The sequence below is a fragment of the Apostichopus japonicus genome, chromosome 20, assembly GCF_037975245.1.
Source record: "Apostichopus japonicus isolate 1M-3 chromosome 20, ASM3797524v1, whole genome shotgun sequence".
Classification (NCBI taxonomy): Eukaryota; Metazoa; Echinodermata; class Holothuroidea; order Aspidochirotida; family Stichopodidae; genus Apostichopus; species Apostichopus japonicus.
In genome coordinates, this window is record NC_092580.1 from 35218982 (window position 1) to 35241348 (window position 22367).

The 22367-nt window shown below is 39.6% G+C and overlaps 1 protein-coding gene across 2 annotated transcripts in view; it reads left to right on the top strand.

Moving 5' to 3' along the window:
* LOC139960861 (uncharacterized) overlaps nucleotides 1–22367 on the top strand; it is a 165069-nt gene that overhangs the window by 19475 nt on the left and 123227 nt on the right. For both annotated transcript variants that reach the window (XM_071959499.1, XM_071959500.1), the window contains exons 7-14: nucleotides 578–640; nucleotides 1714–1777; nucleotides 3145–3251; nucleotides 3482–3568; nucleotides 4087–4145; nucleotides 7979–8140; nucleotides 11219–11287; nucleotides 18431–18536. In XM_071959499.1, the coding sequence (XP_071815600.1) occupies nucleotides 578–640; nucleotides 1714–1777; nucleotides 3145–3251; nucleotides 3482–3568; nucleotides 4087–4145; nucleotides 7979–8140; nucleotides 11219–11287; nucleotides 18431–18536 (717 nt within the window). The remainder of the gene's footprint in view (nucleotides 1–577; nucleotides 641–1713; nucleotides 1778–3144; nucleotides 3252–3481; nucleotides 3569–4086; nucleotides 4146–7978; nucleotides 8141–11218; nucleotides 11288–18430; nucleotides 18537–22367) is intronic.

Genomic DNA, 22367 nt, shown 5'->3' on the forward strand with positions numbered 1-22367 from the left:
CTTCTAAGGAGCTGACCTAATGGTCAGTGTAGTCCACGTTGCTAAGTGGACTACAAGAGTCAGAGAAGTGTAAGTATGTATTGCTTCTAAGGAGCTGACCTAATGGTCTATGTAGTCCACGTTGCTAAGTGGACTACAAGAGTCAGAGAAGTGTAAGTATGTATTGCTTCTAAGGAGCTGACCTAATGGTCTGTGTAGTCCACATTGCTCAGTGGACTTCAAGAGTCAGAGAAGTGTAAGTATGTATTGCTTCTGAGGAGCTGACCTAATGGTCTATGTAGTCCACGTTGCTCAGTGGACTACAAGAGTCAGAGAAGTGTAAGTATGTATTGCTTCTGAGGACCTAATGGTCAGTGCAGTCCAGACACTTTGGTGAGCTTCTGATACTAAAAGAGTTATTTCTTCAACAATAAAATGTGTTATACAAGATCTGTCTGGGCTGATAGTAGTACAGGCTTTCATCGGTCTGCAGTAAATCAAACTTAATTTGTGCTTACAATAATCCTCAGTTTGAGCTACCCTTGTCATTCCTAAAATAATCCTATCATTTCTTTCACTGTCATGCTTATTTTTGTAGGAAGAGAAATGGTACACAGAGGAACTTAAGAAAGATCTGGAAAACCACAAGAGTCAGAGAAGTGTAAGGATGAGACTTTACATAATGTTTGGATAAGCTCCATCCTACATAATAAGTATTTCAAATTATATGTGGTGCTCCTTGCCAGATACAATGCAGTCACTTGTTCTATGGTCTTAGAATATCAAATATATTCAATATTCATCCAATCAGGTATTTTCATTAAAAATTGGAAACAAAACACTGTACCCCAAAATATTTGTTATTTTTTAATCCCAATTAAAAGCATCCCTCACTATAACACTTGCACATGCAACAAGGTTTTTCATGAAAGTAGTTATTCTACTGCAAGTACCAATGCATGGTCTTGTGACCCTACCTACTGGAATTCCCTGGATGCTGTTCTTCAGAAAGGTAAACTTGGACCAGTGTCATACAAAGCCTGACATGTAAGAGCTTGTTGTGTTTAGTGGAAGTCAAAGTTATTTGCAGTTAGTAGTTATTAAAAGTCAGCAGAAGATGTATTGAATCTTCTGAAGGAGAAGCTGTACAGAGAATTTAAACAGATCTGATGTGTCACATAATGATAATTGTCTATTAACATTATGTTCTGATTTCATGGGAAAAGGATGTACACATATACTAATATGTGAGTTGTGTCTGTTTTGTATGGGTTTTGGCATTTCATACATAAGATTAAGCCAACTTCTGTTAAGGAGCAACTAAATAGTTGCTATTGTTATAAGTTATGGTCTTGGTTTTGAATATGTAGCCCTGAGGAGGGGTGATAGGAAGGGGTCCTGAGGAGGTGCCACATGGGAGGCTGTGCCCTTTGCTTGAAACTGCTTGCTTAATTGGAAGTAATAGTTACAGAGCTTTTCAGTGGACAGTCCAGCTCTGTTTGCATCAGTATCTTGTGAACTCTCCTTCAGTTATTTCTCGCTTTCTTCCAATTTGAAAAGAGCAAAATAAAACTGTAGCTAACCTTGGTTCTTTCTGTGTAGGTCGAAAAGGGGAATAGTATGTTGAGTGTGGTCACAATTTGGCTTACTATGTCATTTTTCTTGCCTCTAATTGTAGTAATTACTAAGCACAATGTCATGGTACCTTTGCAATGCTTTATTTCTTAAATGCAGAATTCAGTTGAGGTAGATAACCACAAGGATGAGCTAAGGAAAGTTGAAGAAACTAAATCACTTTGTAAGTATCTTAGTATCAGTTATATTTCAGTTATTAAGAACATCTGGTATGCTACATAATAATTGTATGAAATATTTTCTGCTGGTTAGGCTATGTATAACAGTAGGTTATTTGTAGCATACAGGGTACATTACATAATCAGTATGATACAAGTATGATTTAGACTATTGGTTTACTTCATGTGTACTGTACAGTAATGACTGTGTGAATAATTTTCTGCTGGTTATTCAAAGTGTTGGCAACTCAAGTCGTGTCATTTTGAGACTTGACCGTATTGACCTGAGACTTGACTTGGACTTGACTGAATTGACCTGAGACTTGACTTGGAATTGACTTGGACTTGACTTGGACTTGACTGAATTGACTTGGACTTGACTTGGACTTGACTGAATTGACTTGAGACTTGACTTGGACTTGACTGAATTGACTTGAGACTTGACTTGGACTTGACTGAATTGACTTGAGACTTGACTTGGACTTGACTGAATTGACTTGAGACTTGACTTGGACTTGACTGAATTGACTTGAGATTTGACTTGGACTTGACTGAATTGACTTGAGACTGAGTTGGACTTGACTGAATTGACTTGAGACTTGACTTGGACTTTACTGAGTTGACTTGAGACTTGACTTGGACTTGACTGAATTGACTTGAGACTTGACTTGGACTTGACTGAATTGACTTGAGACTTGACTTGGACTTGACTGAATTGACTTGAGACTTGACTTGGACTTGACTGAATTGACTTGAGACTTCACCTGGACTTACCTTCAAAGATTTGAGACTGGACTTGAAACTTACCCTCAAGGCCTTGATGACAATCTGTGTGAGTGGATGTGCTACCAAATTGATTAACATTTGGAGTCTTATCAAAGCACCACTGTTCAAGTTGTTTGCCAGTGGTAGTGTAGTACATACTTATGGTCTTATTTAAAGAAAGGAGAAAGTGGAAATGGAGGGTTGACCCAACATAATTTCAGTTGAAAGCAAAGCTAAGGATCATAAACCCACAACTATTGTTGTATGATCTGAGGATCTCCAAAGTTATGGAGGGCAATTCCATTTTACAATTTTACCAATGTGGGGGTTCTTAGTGACAGAAGGTTACTAAAAGGGAACCTTCATATATCAGATTCCTTAAAGATGAATCTAAATACAACACAGAAATTGCAATTCAAAATTTACATTTCTGGTTTTTGAAAAAAGATGGATTCAAGAAACTTACACTAACTCAGAAAACTGGTAGATAGGGTTATTATCTTCTTTAGTCCTTTCTCTATTGTGTACCGTACAAGGGAGAGAAAGAATTTTCATCTTTAATCGTATGTGTCATGGCTAATTTATTTATTGGTTGTTTTTCATTTAGTGACATCAGAAGTTGTATTGTTGAGACAAGAGTTAGCTGATTCAAAAGAAAAGAGCAAAGCATACAAGCAACTCAAAGATGCCATGGAACAGAAAGCAGCTCAACAGGTTAGTACAGTAAGCTATTGTGTGTATAGAATGTTGGTCCATATAGGTTAGTACAGGGCAGTAAGCTTGAGTGTGTATAGCATGTTGGTCCATATAGGTTAGTACAGGGCAGTAAGCTTGAGTGTGTATAGCATGTTGGTCCATAAAGGATGTTCAGGAATGGTCTGACCATTCAGTTTTGCATTGTTGATACCTACTTTTTTTCTAGTTCTGTTTCTCTTTCTTTGTAGGCTGGAGATTTAGCTAATTTGAGGGCTGAGTTAGATGAAGAGAAAAGTAAAAAAGCATCTTTTCAGGAAACCCTACAACAGACTCAGGTTGGTTTATAATGTTTACACTCATTATCAAGTATCCTCTTGAAGAACATAATAGTAGACTCTTTGAAGACGTCATAACTGATTCCAATATGAACATGTTTACTGTTTTTTTTAAGGTGTCCATATTTGCAGAGGTTAAGAACCTTAGCTTGCCTTCAGGATTTAGCTTGTTCAATATCCATGCCTTTCATACCCATACTATGAAATTACTTTCATAAATGTATCAAATAAGGATAAAAGATATGAACTGAGGAAATAAAAAACTTAGTAATCAATAGATCTTGCAACACAAGTACAAGGTGTCCCAAAAAGTATGCATTTAGTTCTCAATTGTTTAGATTGTGATTTGAACGAGAATTGTACCATCTGCAAAATCACTTTTGTAGATCAAAACCAAACCACAAAGATTTTATTTGGAGGGATATAACAGATATGTTTCTCAAAGAGCATTACTCTATTTCATCTTAACTATTCAATGAAAAACAGTATTCTTAATCAACTATTTTGTGTTTTCACAGCTTGAACTTAGAGACCGTGACTCACAAGTGAAAGCTTTGGAATCTCAACTGTTAGCAAGGTAAAGTTCATTTCTAAATAAGAAGGGGGGTTAGATGATATCATCATAGCCATAAATAGGAAGAGGTGATTGATGATATCATCATAGTCCTAAAAAGGAAGAGGAGATTAATGATATCATCATAGTCCTAAATAGGAAGAGGAGATTAATGATATCATCATAGTCCTAAATAGGAAGGGGAGAGTGATGATATCATCATAGTCATGAATAAGAGAGGAGAGTCATGTTATCATCATAGTCATAAATAGGAAGGGGAGAGTGATGATATCATCATAGTCATGAATAAGAGAGGAGAGTCATGATATCATCATAGTCATAAATAGGAAGGGGAGAGTGATGATATCATCATAGTCCTAAATAGGAAAAGGGGAATGGTGATATCAACATAGTCCTAAATAGGAAGAGGAGAATGAAGATATCATCATAGTCATAAATAAGAGAGGAGAGTCATGTTATCATCATAGTCCTAAATAGGAAGAGGGTATTGATGATATCATCATAGTCCTAAAAAGGAAGAGGAAAGTGATGATATCATCATAGTCAAAAATAGGTAGAGGAGATTGATGATATCATCATAGTCTTAAATAGGAAGGGGAGATTGATGTGATGATATCATCATAGTCCTAAATAGTTAGAGGAGATTGATGATATCATCATAGTCATAAATAGGTAAAGGAGATTGATGATATCATCATAGTCCTAAATAGGAAGGGGAGAGTGATGATATCATCATAGTCATGAATAAGAGAGGAGAGTCATGTTATCATCATAGTCATAAATAGGAAGGGGAGAGTGATGATATCATCATAGTCATGAATAAGAGAGGAGAGTCATGATATCATCATAGTCATAAATAGGAAGGGGAGAGTGATGATATCATCATAGTCCTAAATAGGAAAAGGGGAATGGTGATATCAACATAGTCCTAAATAGGAAGAGGAGAATGAAGATATCATCATAGTCATAAATAAGAGAGGAGAGTCATGTTATCATCATAGTCCTAAATAGGAAGAGGGTATTGATGATATCATCATAGTCCTAAAAAGGAAGAGGAAAGTGATGATATCATCATAGTCAAAAATAGGTAGAGGAGATTGATGATATCATCATAGTCTTAAATAGGAAGGGGAGATTGATGTGATGATATCATCATAGTCCTAAAAAGGAAGAGGAGATTAATGATATCATCATAGTCCTAAATAGGAAGGGGAGAGTGATGATATCATCATAGTCATGAATAAGAGAGGAGAGTCATGTTATCATCATAGTCATAAATAGGAAGGGGAGAGTGATGATATCATCATAGTCATGAATAAGAGAGGAGAGTCATGATATCATCATAGTCATAAATAGGAAGGGGAGAGTGATGATATCATCATAGTCCTAAATAGGAAAAGGGGAATGGTGATATCAACATAGTCCTAAATAGGAAGAGGAGAATGAAGATATCATCATAGTCATAAATAAGAGAGGAGAGTCATGTTATCATCATAGTCCTAAATAGGAAGAGGGTATTGATGATATCATCATAGTCCTAAAAAGGAAGAGGAAAGTGATGATATCATCATAGTCAAAAATAGGTAGAGGAGATTGATGATATCATCATAGTCTTAAATAGGAAGGGGAGATTGATGTGATGATATCATCATAGTCCTAAATAGTTAGAGGAGATTGATGATATCATCATAGTCATAAATAGGTAAAGGAGATTGATGATATCATCATAGTCTTAAAAAGGAAGAGGAGATTGATGATATCATCATAGGCCTAAATAGGAAGGGTAGAATGATGATATCATCATAGTCCTAAATAGTAAGAGGAGACTGATGATATCATCATAGTCCTAAAAAGGAAGAGGAGAGTGATGATATCATCATAGTCCTAAATAGGAAGAGGAGATTGATGATATCATCATAGTCATAAATAGGTAGAGGAGATTGATGATATCATGATAGTCCTAAATAGGAAGAGGAGATTGATGATATCATCATAGTCCTAAAAAGGAAGAGGAGAGTGATGATATCATCATAGTCCTAAATATCAAGAGGAGATTAATGATATCATCATAGTCCTAAATAGGAAGAGGGTATTGATGATATCATCATAGTCCTAAATAGGTAGAGGAGATTGATGATATCATCATAGTCCTAAATAGGAAGAGGAGATTGATGATATCATCATAGTCCTAAATAGAAAGAGGGTATTGATGATATCATCATAGTCAAAAATAGAGGAGATTGATGATATCATCATAGTCCTAAATAGGAAGGGGAGATTAATGATATCATCATAGTCTTAAATAGGAAGAGGAGATTGATGATATCATCATAGTCATAAATAGGTAGAGGAGATTGATGATATCATCATAGTCCTAAATAGGAAGAGGAGATTGATGATATAGTCTCTAATAGGAAGAGGAGATTGATGATATCATCATAGTCATAAATAGGAAGGGGAGATTGATGATATCATCATAGTCATAAATAGGTAGAGGAGGTTGATGATATCATCATAGTCTTAAATAGGAAGAGGAGATTGATGATATCATCATAGTCATTAATAAAAGGGGAGAGTGATGATATCATCATAGTCCTAAAAAGGAAGAGGAGATTGATGATATCATCATAGTCCTAAATAGGAAGAGGGTATTGATGATATCATCATAGTCAAAAATAGGTAGAGGAGATTGATGATATCATCATAGTCCTAAATAGGAAGGGGAGATTAATGATATCATCATAGTCCTAAATAGGAAGAGGAGATTGATGATATAGTCTCTAATAGGAAGAGGAGATTGATGATATCATCATAGTCTTAAATAGGAAGGGGAGATTGATGATATCATCATAGTCATAAATAGGTAGAGGAGGTTGATGATATCATCATAGTCTTAAATAGGAAGAGGAGATTGATGATATCATCATAGTCATTAATAAAAGGGGAGAGTGATGATATCATCATAGTCCTAAAAAGGAAGAGGAGATTGATGATATCATCATAGTCCTAAATAGGAAGAGGGTATTGATGATATCATCATAGTCAAAAATAGGTAGAGGAGATTGATGATATCATCATAGTCCTAAATAGGAAGGGGAGATTAATGATATCATCATAGTCCTAAATAGGAAGAGGAGATTGATGATATAGTCTCTAATAGGTAGAGGAGATTGATGATATCATCATAGTCATAAATAGGAAGGGGAGATTGATGATATCATCATAGTCATAAATAGGTAGAGGAGATTGATGATATCATCATAGTCTTAAATAGGAAGAGGAGATTGATGATATCATCATAGTCATTAATAAGAGGGGAGAGTGATGATATCATCATAGTCATAAATAGGACGGTGAGATTAATAATAACAATGTGATCTTGAGGTGACTGTGATTTTGAAGCGAACATTAGTCAAAAGCATCCACACTTTGAAGTCTGCAAATGTTCAAAGCAAACTTAAGATGTATATCACTACTGTTACGATGACTTTGGTGTGAAAGGTCATGTAAGGAAAAGAAAGTCTAAAGTTATATGTATATTTAGAGGTGTTAGCTTTCCAATCACTCCTGTTTTAACTACATGATTTGTAGATGTGGCGTTTTGATTTACTTTGGTAAAGTACTTCTGCTGTTTACCTACCCTTTGTGAGTGACAGAGTGAGGTTGACAGAGGTCAAAGTTATTGGCAGAGGACCTACTATTAAATATCCATGGTCTATTGAAACTCATGTGAATGTAGTTTCTTTCATTCCCATGCATTTGGTAGAAATATTTAAGCTACTGGTGTTTGGTTCCATCATTTGCATCTAAAGTTGCTCTTTTCTCTTTGTTTAAAGACCTGATGGTGACGATGTGGTGGTTCTTAAGAAAGAGCTAGTGACTATTCAAACCCTGATGGATGAGGTGACTCTTGCAAGTGAATCAGAGAAGCAGATTTTACAAGATAACTACAATACAGAAATAGCAAACTCCAGTCAACTACAGCAACAAATTAAGGAGTAAGATTTCCTTGCTTTAATAATAATACAGTATATACAGTCTTTTAATACAGTCTTTTAAAGCAGTAACTCTCTATGAAAACAAAACACTGCAGTCTCTGTGTACCACTCAGGACACTGCAGTCTCTGTTTGCCACTCAGGACACTGCAGTCTCTGTTTGCCACTCAGGACACTGCAGTCTCTGTATGCCATGCTGGACACTGCAGTCTCTGAATGCAACTCAATACACTGCAGTCTCTGTATGCCACTAAATACACTGCAGTCTCTGAATGCCACTCAATACACTGCAGTCTCTGAATGCCACTCAAGACACTGCAGTCTCTGTATGCCATGCTGGACACTGCAGTCTCTGTTTGCCACTCAGGACACTGCAGTCTCTGTATGCCATGCTGGACACTGCAGTTTCTGAATGCAACTCAATACACTGCAGTCTCTGTATGCCACTCAATACACTGCAGTCTCTGTATGCCACTCAGGACACTGCAGTCTCTGAATGCCACTCAAGACACTGCAGTCTCTGAATGCCGCTCAATACACTGCAGTCTCTGAATGCCACTCAAGACACTGCAGTCTCTGAATGCAACTCAGGACACTGCAGACTCTGTTTGCCACTCAATACACTGCAGTCTCTGTATGCCATGCTGGACACTACAGTCTCTGTATGCCATGCTGGACACTGCAGTCTCTGTGTGCCACTCAAGACACTGCAGTCTCTGTATGCTACTCAGGACACTGCAGTCTCTGAATGCCACTCAAGACACTGCAGTCTCTGTATGCCACTCAGGACACTGTAGTCTCTGAATGCCACTCAATACACTGCAGTCTCTGAATGCCACTCAGTACACTGCAGTCTCTGAGTGCCACTCAAGACACTGCAGTCTCTGAATGCCACTCAAGACACTGCAGTCTCTGTATGCCATTAGGACACTGCAGTCTCTGAATGCCACTCAAGACACTGCAGTCTCTGTATGCCACTCAGGACACTGTAGTCTCTGAATGCCACTCAATACACTGCAGTCTCTGAATGCCACTCAATACACTGCAGTCTCTGAATGCCACTCAAGACACTGCAGTCTCTGAATGCCACTCAATACACTGCAGTCTCTGAATGCCACTCAATACACTGCAGTCTCTGTTTGCCAATCAAGACACTGCAGTCTCTGTATGCCATGCTGGACACTGCAGACTCTGTTTGCCACTCAATACACTGCAGTCTCTGTATGCCATGCTGGACACTACAGTCTCTGTATGCCATGCTGGACACTGCAGTCTCGGTGTGCCACTCAAGACACTGCAGTCTCTGTATGCCACTCAGGACACTGCAGTCTCTGAATGCCACTCAAGACACTGCAGTCTCTGTATGCCACTCAGGACACTGCAGTCTTTGAATGCCACTCAAGACACTGCAGTCTCTGTATGCCACTCAGGACACTGTAGTCTCTGAATGCCACTCAATACACTGCAGTCTCTGAATGCCACTCAAGACACTGCAGTCTCTGAATGCCACTCAATACACTGCAGTCTCTGTATGCCACTCAGGACACTGCAGTCTCTGTTTGCCACTCAAGACACTGCAGTCTCTGTATGCCACTCAGGACACTGTAGTCTCTGAATGCCACTCAATACACTGCAGTCTATGTTAGCCACTCAGGACACTGCAGTCTCTGAATGCCACTCAATACACTGCAGTCTCTGAATGCCACTCAATACACTGCAGTCTCTGTTTGCCACTCAAGACACTGCAGTCTCTGTATGCCATGCTGGACACTGCAGTCTCTGTTTGCCACTCAGGACACTGCAGTCTCTGTTTGCCACTCAGGACACTGCAGTCTCTGTACGCCACTCAGGACACTACAGTCTCTGTATGCCACTCACTACACTGCAGTCTCTGAATGCTACTCAAGACACTGCAGTCTCTGTATGCCACTCAAGACACTGCAGTCTCTGTGTGCAACTCAGGACACTGCAGTCTCTGAATGCCACTCAATACACTGCAGTCTCTGTATGCCACTCAGGACACTGCAGTCTCTGCATGCCACTCAGGGCAATGCAGTCTCTGTGTGCCACTCAAGACACTGCAGTCTCTGTTTGCCACTCAAGACACTGCAGTTTCTGTATGCCACTCTGGAAACTGCAGTCTCTGTGTGCCACTCAATACACTGCAGTCTCTGTATGCCACTCAGGACACTGCAGCCTCTGTATGCCACTCAGGACACTGCAGTCTCTGAATGCCACTCAGGACACTGCAGTCTCTGTATGCCATGCTTGACACTGCAGTCTCTGTATGCCACTCAAGACACTGCAGTTTCTGTATGCCACTCAGGACACTGCAGTCTCTGTATGCCATGCTGGACACTGCAGTCTCTGTTTGCCACTCAGGACACTGCAGCCTCTGTATGCCACTCAGGACACTGCAGTCTCTGAATGCCACTCAGGACACTGCAGTCTCTGTATGCCATGCTTGACACTGCAGTCTCTGTATGCCACTCAAGACACTGCAGTTTCTGTATGCCACTCAGGACACTGCAGTCTCTGGTTGCCATGCTGGACACTGCAGTCTCTGTATGCCATACTGGACACTACAGGCTCTGTATGTCACTCAGGACACTGCAGTTTCTGTGTGCCACTCAGGACACTGCAGTCTCTGTATGCCATGCTGGACACTGCAGTCTCTGTTTGCCACTCAGGACACTGCAGCCTCTGTGTGCCACTCAGGACACTGCAGTCTCTGTGTGCCACTCAGGACACTGCAGTCTCTGTATGTCATGCTGGACACTGCAGTCTCTGTATGCCATGCTGGACACTGCAGTCTCTGTTTGCCACTCGGGACACTGCAGTCTCTGTATGTCATGCTGGACACTGCAGTCTCTGTATGCCATGCTGGACACTGCAGGCTCTGTATAATGTTCAGAGTACTGAAGTCTCTCTGCCACTCAGAACTTTGACATCATGTTTGCCCCTCAGAACATTTCTCCTGCTGTTTGAACATTAAAGCACTACCTTTTAGTGAATGACACTAGAACATTGCACTGTGTCCGTATGCCACTACTTAATGTTGCAACTTTCTTTATTTACAGTCAACAGTCAGCATTTAATGAGTTACAAGAAAAGTATGAACGGTCACCCAAACCAGAGGAAATTACAAGGTTAGTCGGTTACATTGATTGTCTACCATTTGTCTGCCTGCTCACCAGAACCAAACTGTGGTCTGGTGATCAGCTGGATTTTGCTTTACAAATTTGTGTTGAGCAAATTCTTCATTATTAGTATTCCAGGTTTTCTTCACTGTTGCATTATTGCTGGTGAAGAGTTCATGTAGAAATGAGACTTACTTCATTCCTCTGTTACCTGTCTCCTATACATATGCACTCCAATCTACAATATAACATTCTTGCACTGCACTCCTAACAGCAGACTCTTCGTTGTTTATACATCGCGCTATCCAGCTCCAACGCAAAGAATGTTCGCATGTAGGCTACTCTAATGTTTACAATCAGACAGTTCTCCGAAGCCTAAGCTTCTCGGTACTACATTCTGCTCTGACATCGATTCCGCCAAGTTTCATCTTTCCGTGTTCCAAATACTTTTCAAGTTTCCTTTACTGTAAATTTGAGCCGTGAATTTTATTTCAGCGATTTCGAAGAACAGTTTATGAACTGTGGTTTGAGTGTGAGAGTGTATTATGTGCAACGCTATACGTATACCAACTGGACATGGTACAGTAGGCTATATACGTTCGCGATATGTACGTTATATATAATAGGCAATCACATGTGCGTGTACACGTGAGAGTGTATTTGCTGCGGAAATGGAAGTGCTAACTTCAAGTCGCCTGTTTTGCCTATTTGTCTGCACTGCGTCAATCACCATATTGATGCGTTCCAACAAACGGTACTTTTGGTTCGAAACTGGTGAATTTGAAAACCAGATCTACAAGAAGGAAACGTCGAATGGCGACAATTTTTACATGGTTAGAAAGAGAAAAATAATAAGTACAAGGACAATGTATCAAAATCTTCCACCAGACAATTCCTTTAATGGGAAATTGTCAAAAAAACAGCTTGTAAACATGATATATCAACAACCACAAGCATTATATTAAAGGAATTGTCTGGTGGAAGATTTTGATACATTGTCTTTGTAGTTATTATTTTTCTCTTTCTAACCATGTAAAAATTGTCCCCATTCGACGTTTTCTTCTTGTAGAAATCTGGTTTTCAAATTCACCAGTTTCTCACCAAAAGTACCGTTTGTTCGAACGCTTCAATATGGTGATTGACGTAGTGGTTGCAGATAGGCAAAACAGGCGACTTGAAGTTAGCACTCCCAATTCCGCAGCAAATAAACTCACGTGTAATCACATTGGATTGCCTCATATATATAACGTACGTACTCGCGAACGTATATACTACGATGCTCAGTTGGTGTACTTGTATAGCGTTACACATAGCACACTCACACTCAAACCACAGTTCATTAACTGTTCTTCGAAATCGCTGAAATAAAATTCACGGATCAAATTAACAGTACAAGGAAACTTGTGAAGTATTCGTTAAACCGAAAGATGAAACTTGGCGGAATCGATGTCATCGCAGAACTGTCCGATTGTAAACGTTAGAGTAGGCTATACACGCGAACATTCTTCGCGCTGGAGCTGGATACCGCGATGTGTAAACAACGAAGAGCCTGCTGTTAAAACTTATCTTGTGTTTCACAAAGACCACGAAACCACCGATCTACTACAAATATGGCAGCTTAAGGAGTTTTTTAAATCATACCTAATTTATAAGAAATTTCACCGGAAATTATTGAAGAAATTGATCGAATCGTTGTCAGAGCAGAATGTAGCACTGAGAAGCTTAGGCTTCGCAGAACTGTCCGATTGTCAACGTTTGAGTATAGCCTACATGCGAACATTTTTCGCGTTGGAGCTGGATAGCGCGATGTATAGCCTGAACAACTCAGAGTCTGCTGTTAAAATTTACCTTGTGTTACACAAAGACCACGGAACCACCGATCAAGTACATGGCGGCTTAAGGAGTTTTTGAAAACATATCTAATTTTAAAGAAATTTCACCGGAAATTAAGGAAGAAATTTATCTGTATACAAACGCTGTTTTTGTTGTGATTGCCGTATAGGTACTGTGCGGAGGGTGGGTTATGACGCAATCTGCTATGGCAGAGCTGACGTCACGTATTGTACTGTTCAAATCATATTTGAAATGTCTATCCTTAACGATTAAAAAATCGTTTCTCTGTCAAACGCAACATTAGCGTTCTCATACTTTGACAACATGTTTGGAAAATTATTTACTATTTTTTAAGCTAACTTCTATGGGCCACCAGACAATCCTTTTAATGAACTTGGATAATACAATGAAGTATATAGATACAGTACATGCATATGAGATCATTAAATTTGACCTCATTAATATTCATACATGCATCTATTTTTAGACTATGTCACTAAATAAACTTTGTTAACATGATAACCTATTCTAGTGCCTTCCCTTATATGTTGCTGCATTCATGAATATTAACATGTATGGCATACCACACTCTGAATATGTTTGGGCATCGGAACCACTAAACGTTTTTGTTTTTGGGTTGACCTCCCAGGCATTAGCTTGTGGCTACATTAGGGTCTGTAAGGACAATCCAGCTGTGTAATGCATATGTTGACACATAAGTGGGCTATGTATACTAGTTGCATTCTTCTTTGTCGTATGCTAGTTCATTAGTTCCTGCTAGAAGGACTCAGGCCCATTGTTGCTATAGTGGTTTTATTTTGCTAGTACAGTTCTGTTATGTGTGTTGGTTATGTTTGTTACTTATGTGCCTTCGTTTTGTTCAGTTTTACTAGTTTTTGTTTTTGTTTTCTTACGTTAGTTACATATGTTAGTTCTTCAGTTGGTGTACTTGATCACATCAGTTTTGGTGTAGATAAGTTGCATACAGTAGCTAGTTATATGGCTGCTTTTTTATTTTATGCTAGGCCTTACTCTCTATAGTGACCCCTTGTTATTATTAATTCACAATTCTCAGATGTCAACTAAAGAAGGGAGTATACCCAAATGTGTGACATGTTTGGTTTCTAGGAAGGACCAGCTCTGGTAAGAACAGACTTTTATCCAAAGTACCTACCAACTCCTTCACAGCCTAGGAATCCTAACATCACTGCTGAACCCTCAGGCCCTGGTAAACAACCTACCAACTCCTTCACAGCCTAGGAATTCAGACACCACTACTGAAACCTCAGACCCTGGAAATGAACAACCGAATCCTTCACAGCCTAGGAATCCTAACATCGCTGCTGAACCCTCAGGCCCTGGTAAACCACCTACTGACTCCTTCACAGCCTAGGAATCCTAACATCACTGCTGAACCCCCAGGCCCTGGAAACGACCTACCAACTCCTTCACAGCCTAGGAATCCTCACATCACTGCTGAGCCCTCAGGCCCTGGAAACGACCTACTGACTCCTTCACAGCCTAGGAATCCTAACACCACTGCTTAACCCTCAGGCCCTGGTAAACCACCTACTGACTCCTTCACAGCCTAGGAGTCCTAACATCACTGCTGAACCCTCAGGCCCTGGTAATCCACCTACTGACTCCTTCACAGTTTTGGAATCCTAACATCACTGCTGAACCCTCAGGCCCTGGAAACGACCTACCGACTCCTTCACAGCCTAGGAATTCTAACATCACTGCTGAACCCTCAGGCCCTGGAAATGACCAACCGACTCCTTCACAGCCTAGGAATCCTAACACCATTGCTGAACCCTCAGGCCCTGGTAAACGACCTACTGACTCCTTCACAGCCTAGGAATCCTAACACCATTGCTGAACCCTCAGGCCCTGGTAAACGACCTACTGGCTCCTTCACAGCCTAGGAATCCTAACACCATTGCTGAACCCTCAGGCCCTGGAAACAACCTACCAACTCCTTCACAGCCTAGGAATCCTAACACCATTGCTGAACCCTCAGGCCCTGGAAACAACCTACCAACTCCTTCACAGCCTAGGAATCCTAACATCACTGCTGAACCCTCAGGCCCTGGTAAACTACCTACTGACTCCTTCACAGCCTAGGAATCCTAACACCATTGCTGAACCCTCAGGCCCTGGAAACCACCTAGGAATCCTAACATCACTGGTAAAAAAGCAACCAGGTTTGATACCAGTTTGGCTCCAGGACCCACATCAGTTCTGAGTTCAGAGAGTGATTGACTGTTGATTCAACTATAGGGGAACTTTCAGCCTTTAGTAAAGCAGCTTGCTCCAGCACCAGCTCACAAACAACAATTCAGTAGAAGTTCAAGAAGGTCTTCAAGCCACACAAGGTATCTTGTCGGGGAAGTTTCAGGAAGACAGTGGAAAGAACAGATAAAGAGACTCAGAATCAGAAATCCAGGCATTAGTATCTGGGCATTATATTAGGGTGTGGTAGTCAGAACAATGGGAGGGTAGGGACAACTATTCCAGTCATACTTTTTCCTGAAACCATAATGAAAGAAGACCTGGAGACCAACTCTCAATCTGAATACTTGCTTTATAATTTCATCCCTTGAACAGGGTCATTGGGCCTCAATGGTTGACCTGAAGGACTAATAGTTTCCCACTATCAAGACCACCATGAACCTCCTCTCCTTCAGGTACAGAGAAACATTTCTAATTCGTTGCCCTTAGTATTAATCTTTCAACCTTTCCAAGAGTGTTTACCAGGATAGCTGGGGCAGTGGTCACAGACCTTAGATTGAGGGGAGTTGAAATTGTTTATCTTCACATACCTGGATGGTTGGCTTATCCTGGGAATGCCCAGCCAAGATGTTGTAAACAATACACTGCCAATCATAGACCTACTGCAACAGTTTGCATGGCTTATCAACAGACACTTCTCTGTCAGGTTGGGGAGGTCTGGGAGATGCTAACAGTAGCCAGGAAGTGGAAGATGATGCTTCCAATCAACATATTATCTAAGGCTCAAGGCAGTAGTGAAAGCCTGTCACACTTGAAGGATAAAGTGAAACACCACTTGGTGACAGTCATCTCAGACAACACCACATTTGCATCCTACATGAAAAGGCAGACAGGAACCAAGTCCTCAATGCAAGTTGACATGGGACCTTCTTCACTGGTGTCAATTAAACCAGATCACAATACCAGCTTCTCATATAACAGGTGAGTACAACTTGATTGCAGACACTATGTGCAGGGATGCTCCAAGCCAACTGGTGGGTCACAATTGCACCAATGTTCAACAAATGTGGCGGACAATACTTTAACCTGTTTGCCTGTGCAGTCAATGCCAAATTTTTGTTCAGAGGCATGGTAAATAACAGACTGGTCAAGCAGAAACACCCACATACTTCTTTAGAAGCTCTCACCTACAAGACTTCTCTTTTTGGTGGCCTTATCAGGTGAAGAGGCTGTCGCTTTGCTCTGCTCTTTTGGTTGTCTAAGCACACATCTTCGTCAGATGAAAAGACAAGCAATGGTGCTGGGCCAGCACAGTACTCTGTGCTGACAAAGTTTTGAAAATGAACAAAGTTCTTTACACTTCCAGGAGCCCAGTCTCCTGATGGCTGGATAGCTAGATTAGTCCTCATTATTCTAACAGAGCAACAGTTATAGTGCAGGATGTAAGAGGTCAATCAACATCTAAAGCACTCTTTCAAGGGTCCTCTTAGACAAAAATGTTTATGGAGGCCTCCTGGAGGACTCTGTGGACATTATTCACATCAGATGCATGATTTAGGATGCCCAGTGTTAAAAGTTCCTTCATGCAACCCACCTGCAGTGCCTCACTGCAGTAACAGTGTCACTTTAGTCTTTGTATAGGAGACAGCAACAGAGGAATGAAATAAATCCAAAACGTACTGGTTTGGATATAAGAATGATGATACTAACCTGTCTATCCCACCTACATGCATGGGACCTTTACACCACAAGTACAATTACACTCCAGGACTCGGTACCGGATGGCTGGCTGCTGACTCTCCACTGGCAAGGAGCCATCCTTCATCCTACACTGACCAAAGCCAATCAAGAGAGAACCACTATCTTGCACATTCACCAGTTGCACATTGTAATGATGGTCGGTTCTCTATTCTCTTGCTACTCTTGCAGGTACAAGATGATCAATTTCTACTGCAAACGGTTTATTGATTTTAGCACCATCTCACATAGTTCATCTTGTATACCTTTTGTTTCATGTTGCATATGTCTACACGTTCACATCTGTTTCACTCACAGGGTTTCCTCTTGATAGTCCAAATGTCGCTTGAAATTTTGCTCTAGTGTTCCATTTTCCATCCCTCCCTTCCCATCCCAGGGCGCTAAGTGCCTTCAGGAATGGATAGATTCTGCAGAAAGAGGGTAGTTAACTTATAGGGTCATTTGGGCCCTGCTGCAAGAATATTAAGAGTATGTAGACATGGTAGTAGATTAGAGACAGGTAAGTATTCTTAAATACCCCAGACCAGTCAATTTCAAGGGTTTCTTAAACAAGACCAAAAGTGTTGTCATAGAATAAAATCCTCAACGTAATATTAAATATGTAACAGGCTGTTTCTTCAGTTATGATATTCTTCTTATGGTAAGTTAGCATGCTAGAGACTTTTGGGACCATTAACATATCTGTTTCAGTAACATATAACTTTGGTTGGTTTCCATAACCTGTATAAAGTTGTGCCTGCTTGCATGAGTAAAGTAGTATTTGTGGGTGGGTGATGCTCAGTTCGTGAACACAATATAGTTATAAATTGAAACAATATTGGGCATAAGAAGCCGACTATTATTAGAATAGCATTTGTAATGAATTGTTACATGTATGTTCTGTTTGGATTTAGTTTCACTTGAGACTAATGGGCCATTATATGTGAGTACTGACAGATGGTATCCAACTGACTTCTAGATTCAAATGCAGTGAAATGACACTGTAAACACTAACAATGAATGCAGCCTATGTGGCTCAGTTTGAAAGCTAGTCATATTACTGTTGAAGATTACAAGAGTAAAAGTGCCTTACACTGCAAACAGTAACAGTGTTACAGATGTGTCAGATGAATGCAGCCCATAGATGTGGCTCAGTTTGTGATAATGATTACAGATACCACTGGGGACTACAGATGCTGCATACACAACATCAAATGCAAGATTATTGATGTGTTCTGTTAATGTAAAAATATACAACTCTTGGGGTAAAAAGAAAACACATTGAAACTTTTACCTAACTAGAAATCCATGTTTGCAACATTTGATAAAATAGTTATTTATCTTTCACAGATTAGAGACAACAGTCAGTACTTTAAATGCCCGTGAGCAATTCTTTCAAGAACAACTGCAATCTCTTCAAGACCAAAACTCCAAACTTCAGGATCAACTTTCACAGGTATGTGGAGAGGAGTTGCTGAACTTCTGTAATAATACTAAAAAGAGTTGTAGTTGGTTGAAGATACATCATGGGTATTAAATAAATTATGATTATAACAAACCTTACCCATCAGTTTGATTATAGACACATCAGGATTATTAAATACCTGATGATTATTACACACCTGACCCATCAGTTTGATTAAAGACACATTAGGTTTATTAAATACCTGTTGATCATAACACACCTGACCCATCAGTTTGGTTGAAGACACATCATGGGTATTAAATATATTATGATCATATCAAACCTTACCCATCAGTTTGAATAAAGACACATTAGGTTTATTAAATACCTCTTGATCATAACACACCTGACCCATCAGTTTGGTTGAAGACACATCATGGGTATTAAATATATTATGATCATAACAAACCTTATCCATCAGTTTGATTATAGACACATCAGGATTATTAAATACCTGATGATTATTACACACCTGACCCATCAGTTTGATTAAAGACACATTAGGTTTATTAAATACCTGTTGATCATAACACACCTGACCCATCAGTTTGGTTGAAGACACATCATGGGTATTAAATATATTATGATCATATCAAACCTTACCCATCAGTTTGATTATAGACACATCAGGATTATTAAATACCTGATGATTATTACACACCTGACCCATCAGTTTGATTAAAGACACATTAGGTTTATTAAATACCTGTTGATCATAACACACCTGACCCATCAGTTTGGTTGAAGACACATCATGGGTATTAAATATATTATGATCATATCAAACCTTACCCATCAGTTTGATTATAGACACATCAGGATTATTAAATACCTGATGATTATTACACACCTGACCCATCAGTTTGATTAAAGACACATTAGGTTTATTAAATGCCTGTTGATCATAACACACCTTACCCATCAGTTTGGTTGAAGACACATCATGGGTATTAAATATATTATGATCATATCATAACACACCTGACCCACCAGTTTGGTTGAAGACGCATCATGGGTATTAAATATATTATGATTATAACAAACCTTACCCATCAGTTTGTTTAAAAGACACATTAGGTTTACTAAATACCTGATGATCATTGCACACCTGACCCATCAGGGAACTTTATGACAAGACCTGCAGTGCTCAAAAGCATTTCAACAGTAGGAGGCTGTCTGGTTTTTGTCAGCAGATTTAATATAACAATGTTTGAGGGCCTGTAACTAATTTGGAAACATTGTTGAATCTTACACACTCATAGAAGCAAAATATGCCATCCCACCTTCACTCCAGATTGCCTCACTTTTAGTGCATATATCTATATCATTTGTACATAGAGTGAAGTGTGTAGTCATAATTTTAAGGCCTCTTTACCACAGTTTTATCATAAAAGATTTGTGAAAATTTGATACGAATAGAACCCAGTGTAATATTTAACAGTCACACTTAACCTAAAAATGATTCAATCATATTCTCCTCCTGACTTGTATGTTTGAAATTGTGTGCCTGTAGTTCTTTTGGGAATCATTTTCTGTAAGGAATACAAAGTACCAGTTGGTACTATGTACCACTCTTCTCACCTTCTTTGACTGCCAGGCCAATGGAGAGATTAAGTCATTGTTGGCTCCTGTAAGATATATAAAGTACCCTAGGGTACTACATATAACTCTTCTCACCTTCTTTGACTGCCAGGCCAATGGAGAGATTATGCCATTGTCTCCTGTAAGGAATATAAAGTACCCTCCATACTGCCTCAATCATGAAGATAACCAAGAGATGGAGCACTGTAAACTATCAGTTTTAATAGTATAATCCCTGCCAAGAGATGCAGCACTGAAAACTATAAGTTGTAATAGTCATCCCTGCCAAGAGATGCAGCACTGAAAACTATCAGTTTTAATAGTCACCCCTGCCAAGAGATGCAGCACTGAAAGCTATCAGTTTAAATGTCATCCCTGTCAAGAAATGCAACACTGAAAACTATCAGTTTTAATAGTCACCCCTGCCAAGAGATGCAGAACTGAAAACTATCAGTTTTAATAGTCATCCCTGCCAAGAGATGCAGCACTGAAAAATATCAGTTTTAATAGTCACCCCTGCCAAGAGATGAAGAACTGAAAGCTTAAAGTTTTAATAGTCATCCCTGCCAAGAGATGCAGCAGTGAAATCTATCAGTTTTAATAGTCATCCCTGCCAAGAGATGCAGCACTGTAAACTATCAATTTTAAAAGTATAATCCCTGCCAAGAGATGCAGCACTTAAAACTATAATTTTTAATAGTCATCCCTACCAAGAGATGCAGAACTAAAAACTATCAGTTTTAATAGTCATCCCTGCCAAGAGATGCAGCACTGAAAACTATCAGTTTAAATGTCATCCCTGCCAAGAGATGCAGCAGTGAAACCTATCAGTTTTAATAGTCATCCCTGCCAAGAGATGCAGCACTGTAAACTATCAATTTTAATAGTATAATCCCTGCCAAGAGATGCAGCACTTAAAACTATAAGTTTTAATAGTCATCCCTGCCAAGAGATGCAGCAGTGAAAACTATCAGTTTTAATAGTCACCCCTGCCAAGAGCTGCAGCACTGAAAACTATCAGTTTTAATAGTCATCCCTGCCAAGAGATGCAGCACTGAAAACTATCATTTTTAATAGTCATCCCTGCCAAGAGATGCAGCACTGTAAACTATCAGTTTTAATAGTCATCCCTGCTAAGAGATGCAGCAGCACTGAAAACTATCAGTTTAAATGTCATCCCTGCCAAGAGATGCAGCAGTGAAACCTATCAGTTTTAATAGTCATCCCTGCCAAGAGATGCAGCACTGAAAACTATCAGTTTTAATAGTCATCCCTGCCAAGAGATGCAGCACTGAAAACTATCAGTTTTAATAGTCACCCCTGCCAAGAGATGCAGAACTGAAAACTTTAAGTTTTAATAGTCATCCCTGCCAAGAGATGCAGAACTGAAAACTATCAGTTTTAATAGTCACCCCTGCCAAGAGATGCAGCACTGAAAACTATCAGTTTAAATGTCATCCCTGCCAAGAGATGCAGCACTGAAAACTTTAAGTTTTAATAGTCACCCCTGCCAAGAGATGCAGAACTGAAAACTATCAGTTTTAATAGTCATCCCTGCCAAGAGATGCAGAACTGAAAACCTTAAGTTTTAATAGTCATCCCTGCCAAGAGATGCAGAACTGAAAACTATCAGTTTTGATAGTCACCCCTGCCAAGAGATGCAGCAGTCAAACCTATCAGTTTAAATGTCATCCCTGCCAAGAGATGCAGCACTGAAAACTTTAAGTTTTAATAGTCACCCCTGCCAAGAGATGCAGAACTGAAAACTATCAGTTTTAATAGTCATCCCTGCCAAGAGATGCAGCACTGAAAACTCAGTTTTAATAGTCACCCCTGCCAAGAGATGCAGAACTGAAAACTATCAGTTTTAATAGTCACCCCTGCCAAGAAATGCAGCAGTGAAACCTATCAGTTTAAATGTCATACCTGCCAAGAGATGCAGCACTGAAAACTTTAAGTTTTAATAGTCATCCCTGCCAAGAGATGCAGCACTGAAAACTATCAGTTTTAATAGTCACCCCTGCCAAGAGATGCAGAACTGAAAACTTTAAGTTTTAATAGTCATCCCTGCCAAGAGATGCAGAACTGAAAACTATCAGTTTTAATAGTCACCCCTGCCAAGAGATGCAGCAGTGAAACCTATCAGTTTAAATGTCATCCCTGCCAAGAGCTGCAGCACTGAAAACTATCAGTTTTAATAGTCATCCCTGCCAAGAGATGCATCAGTGAAACCTATCAGTT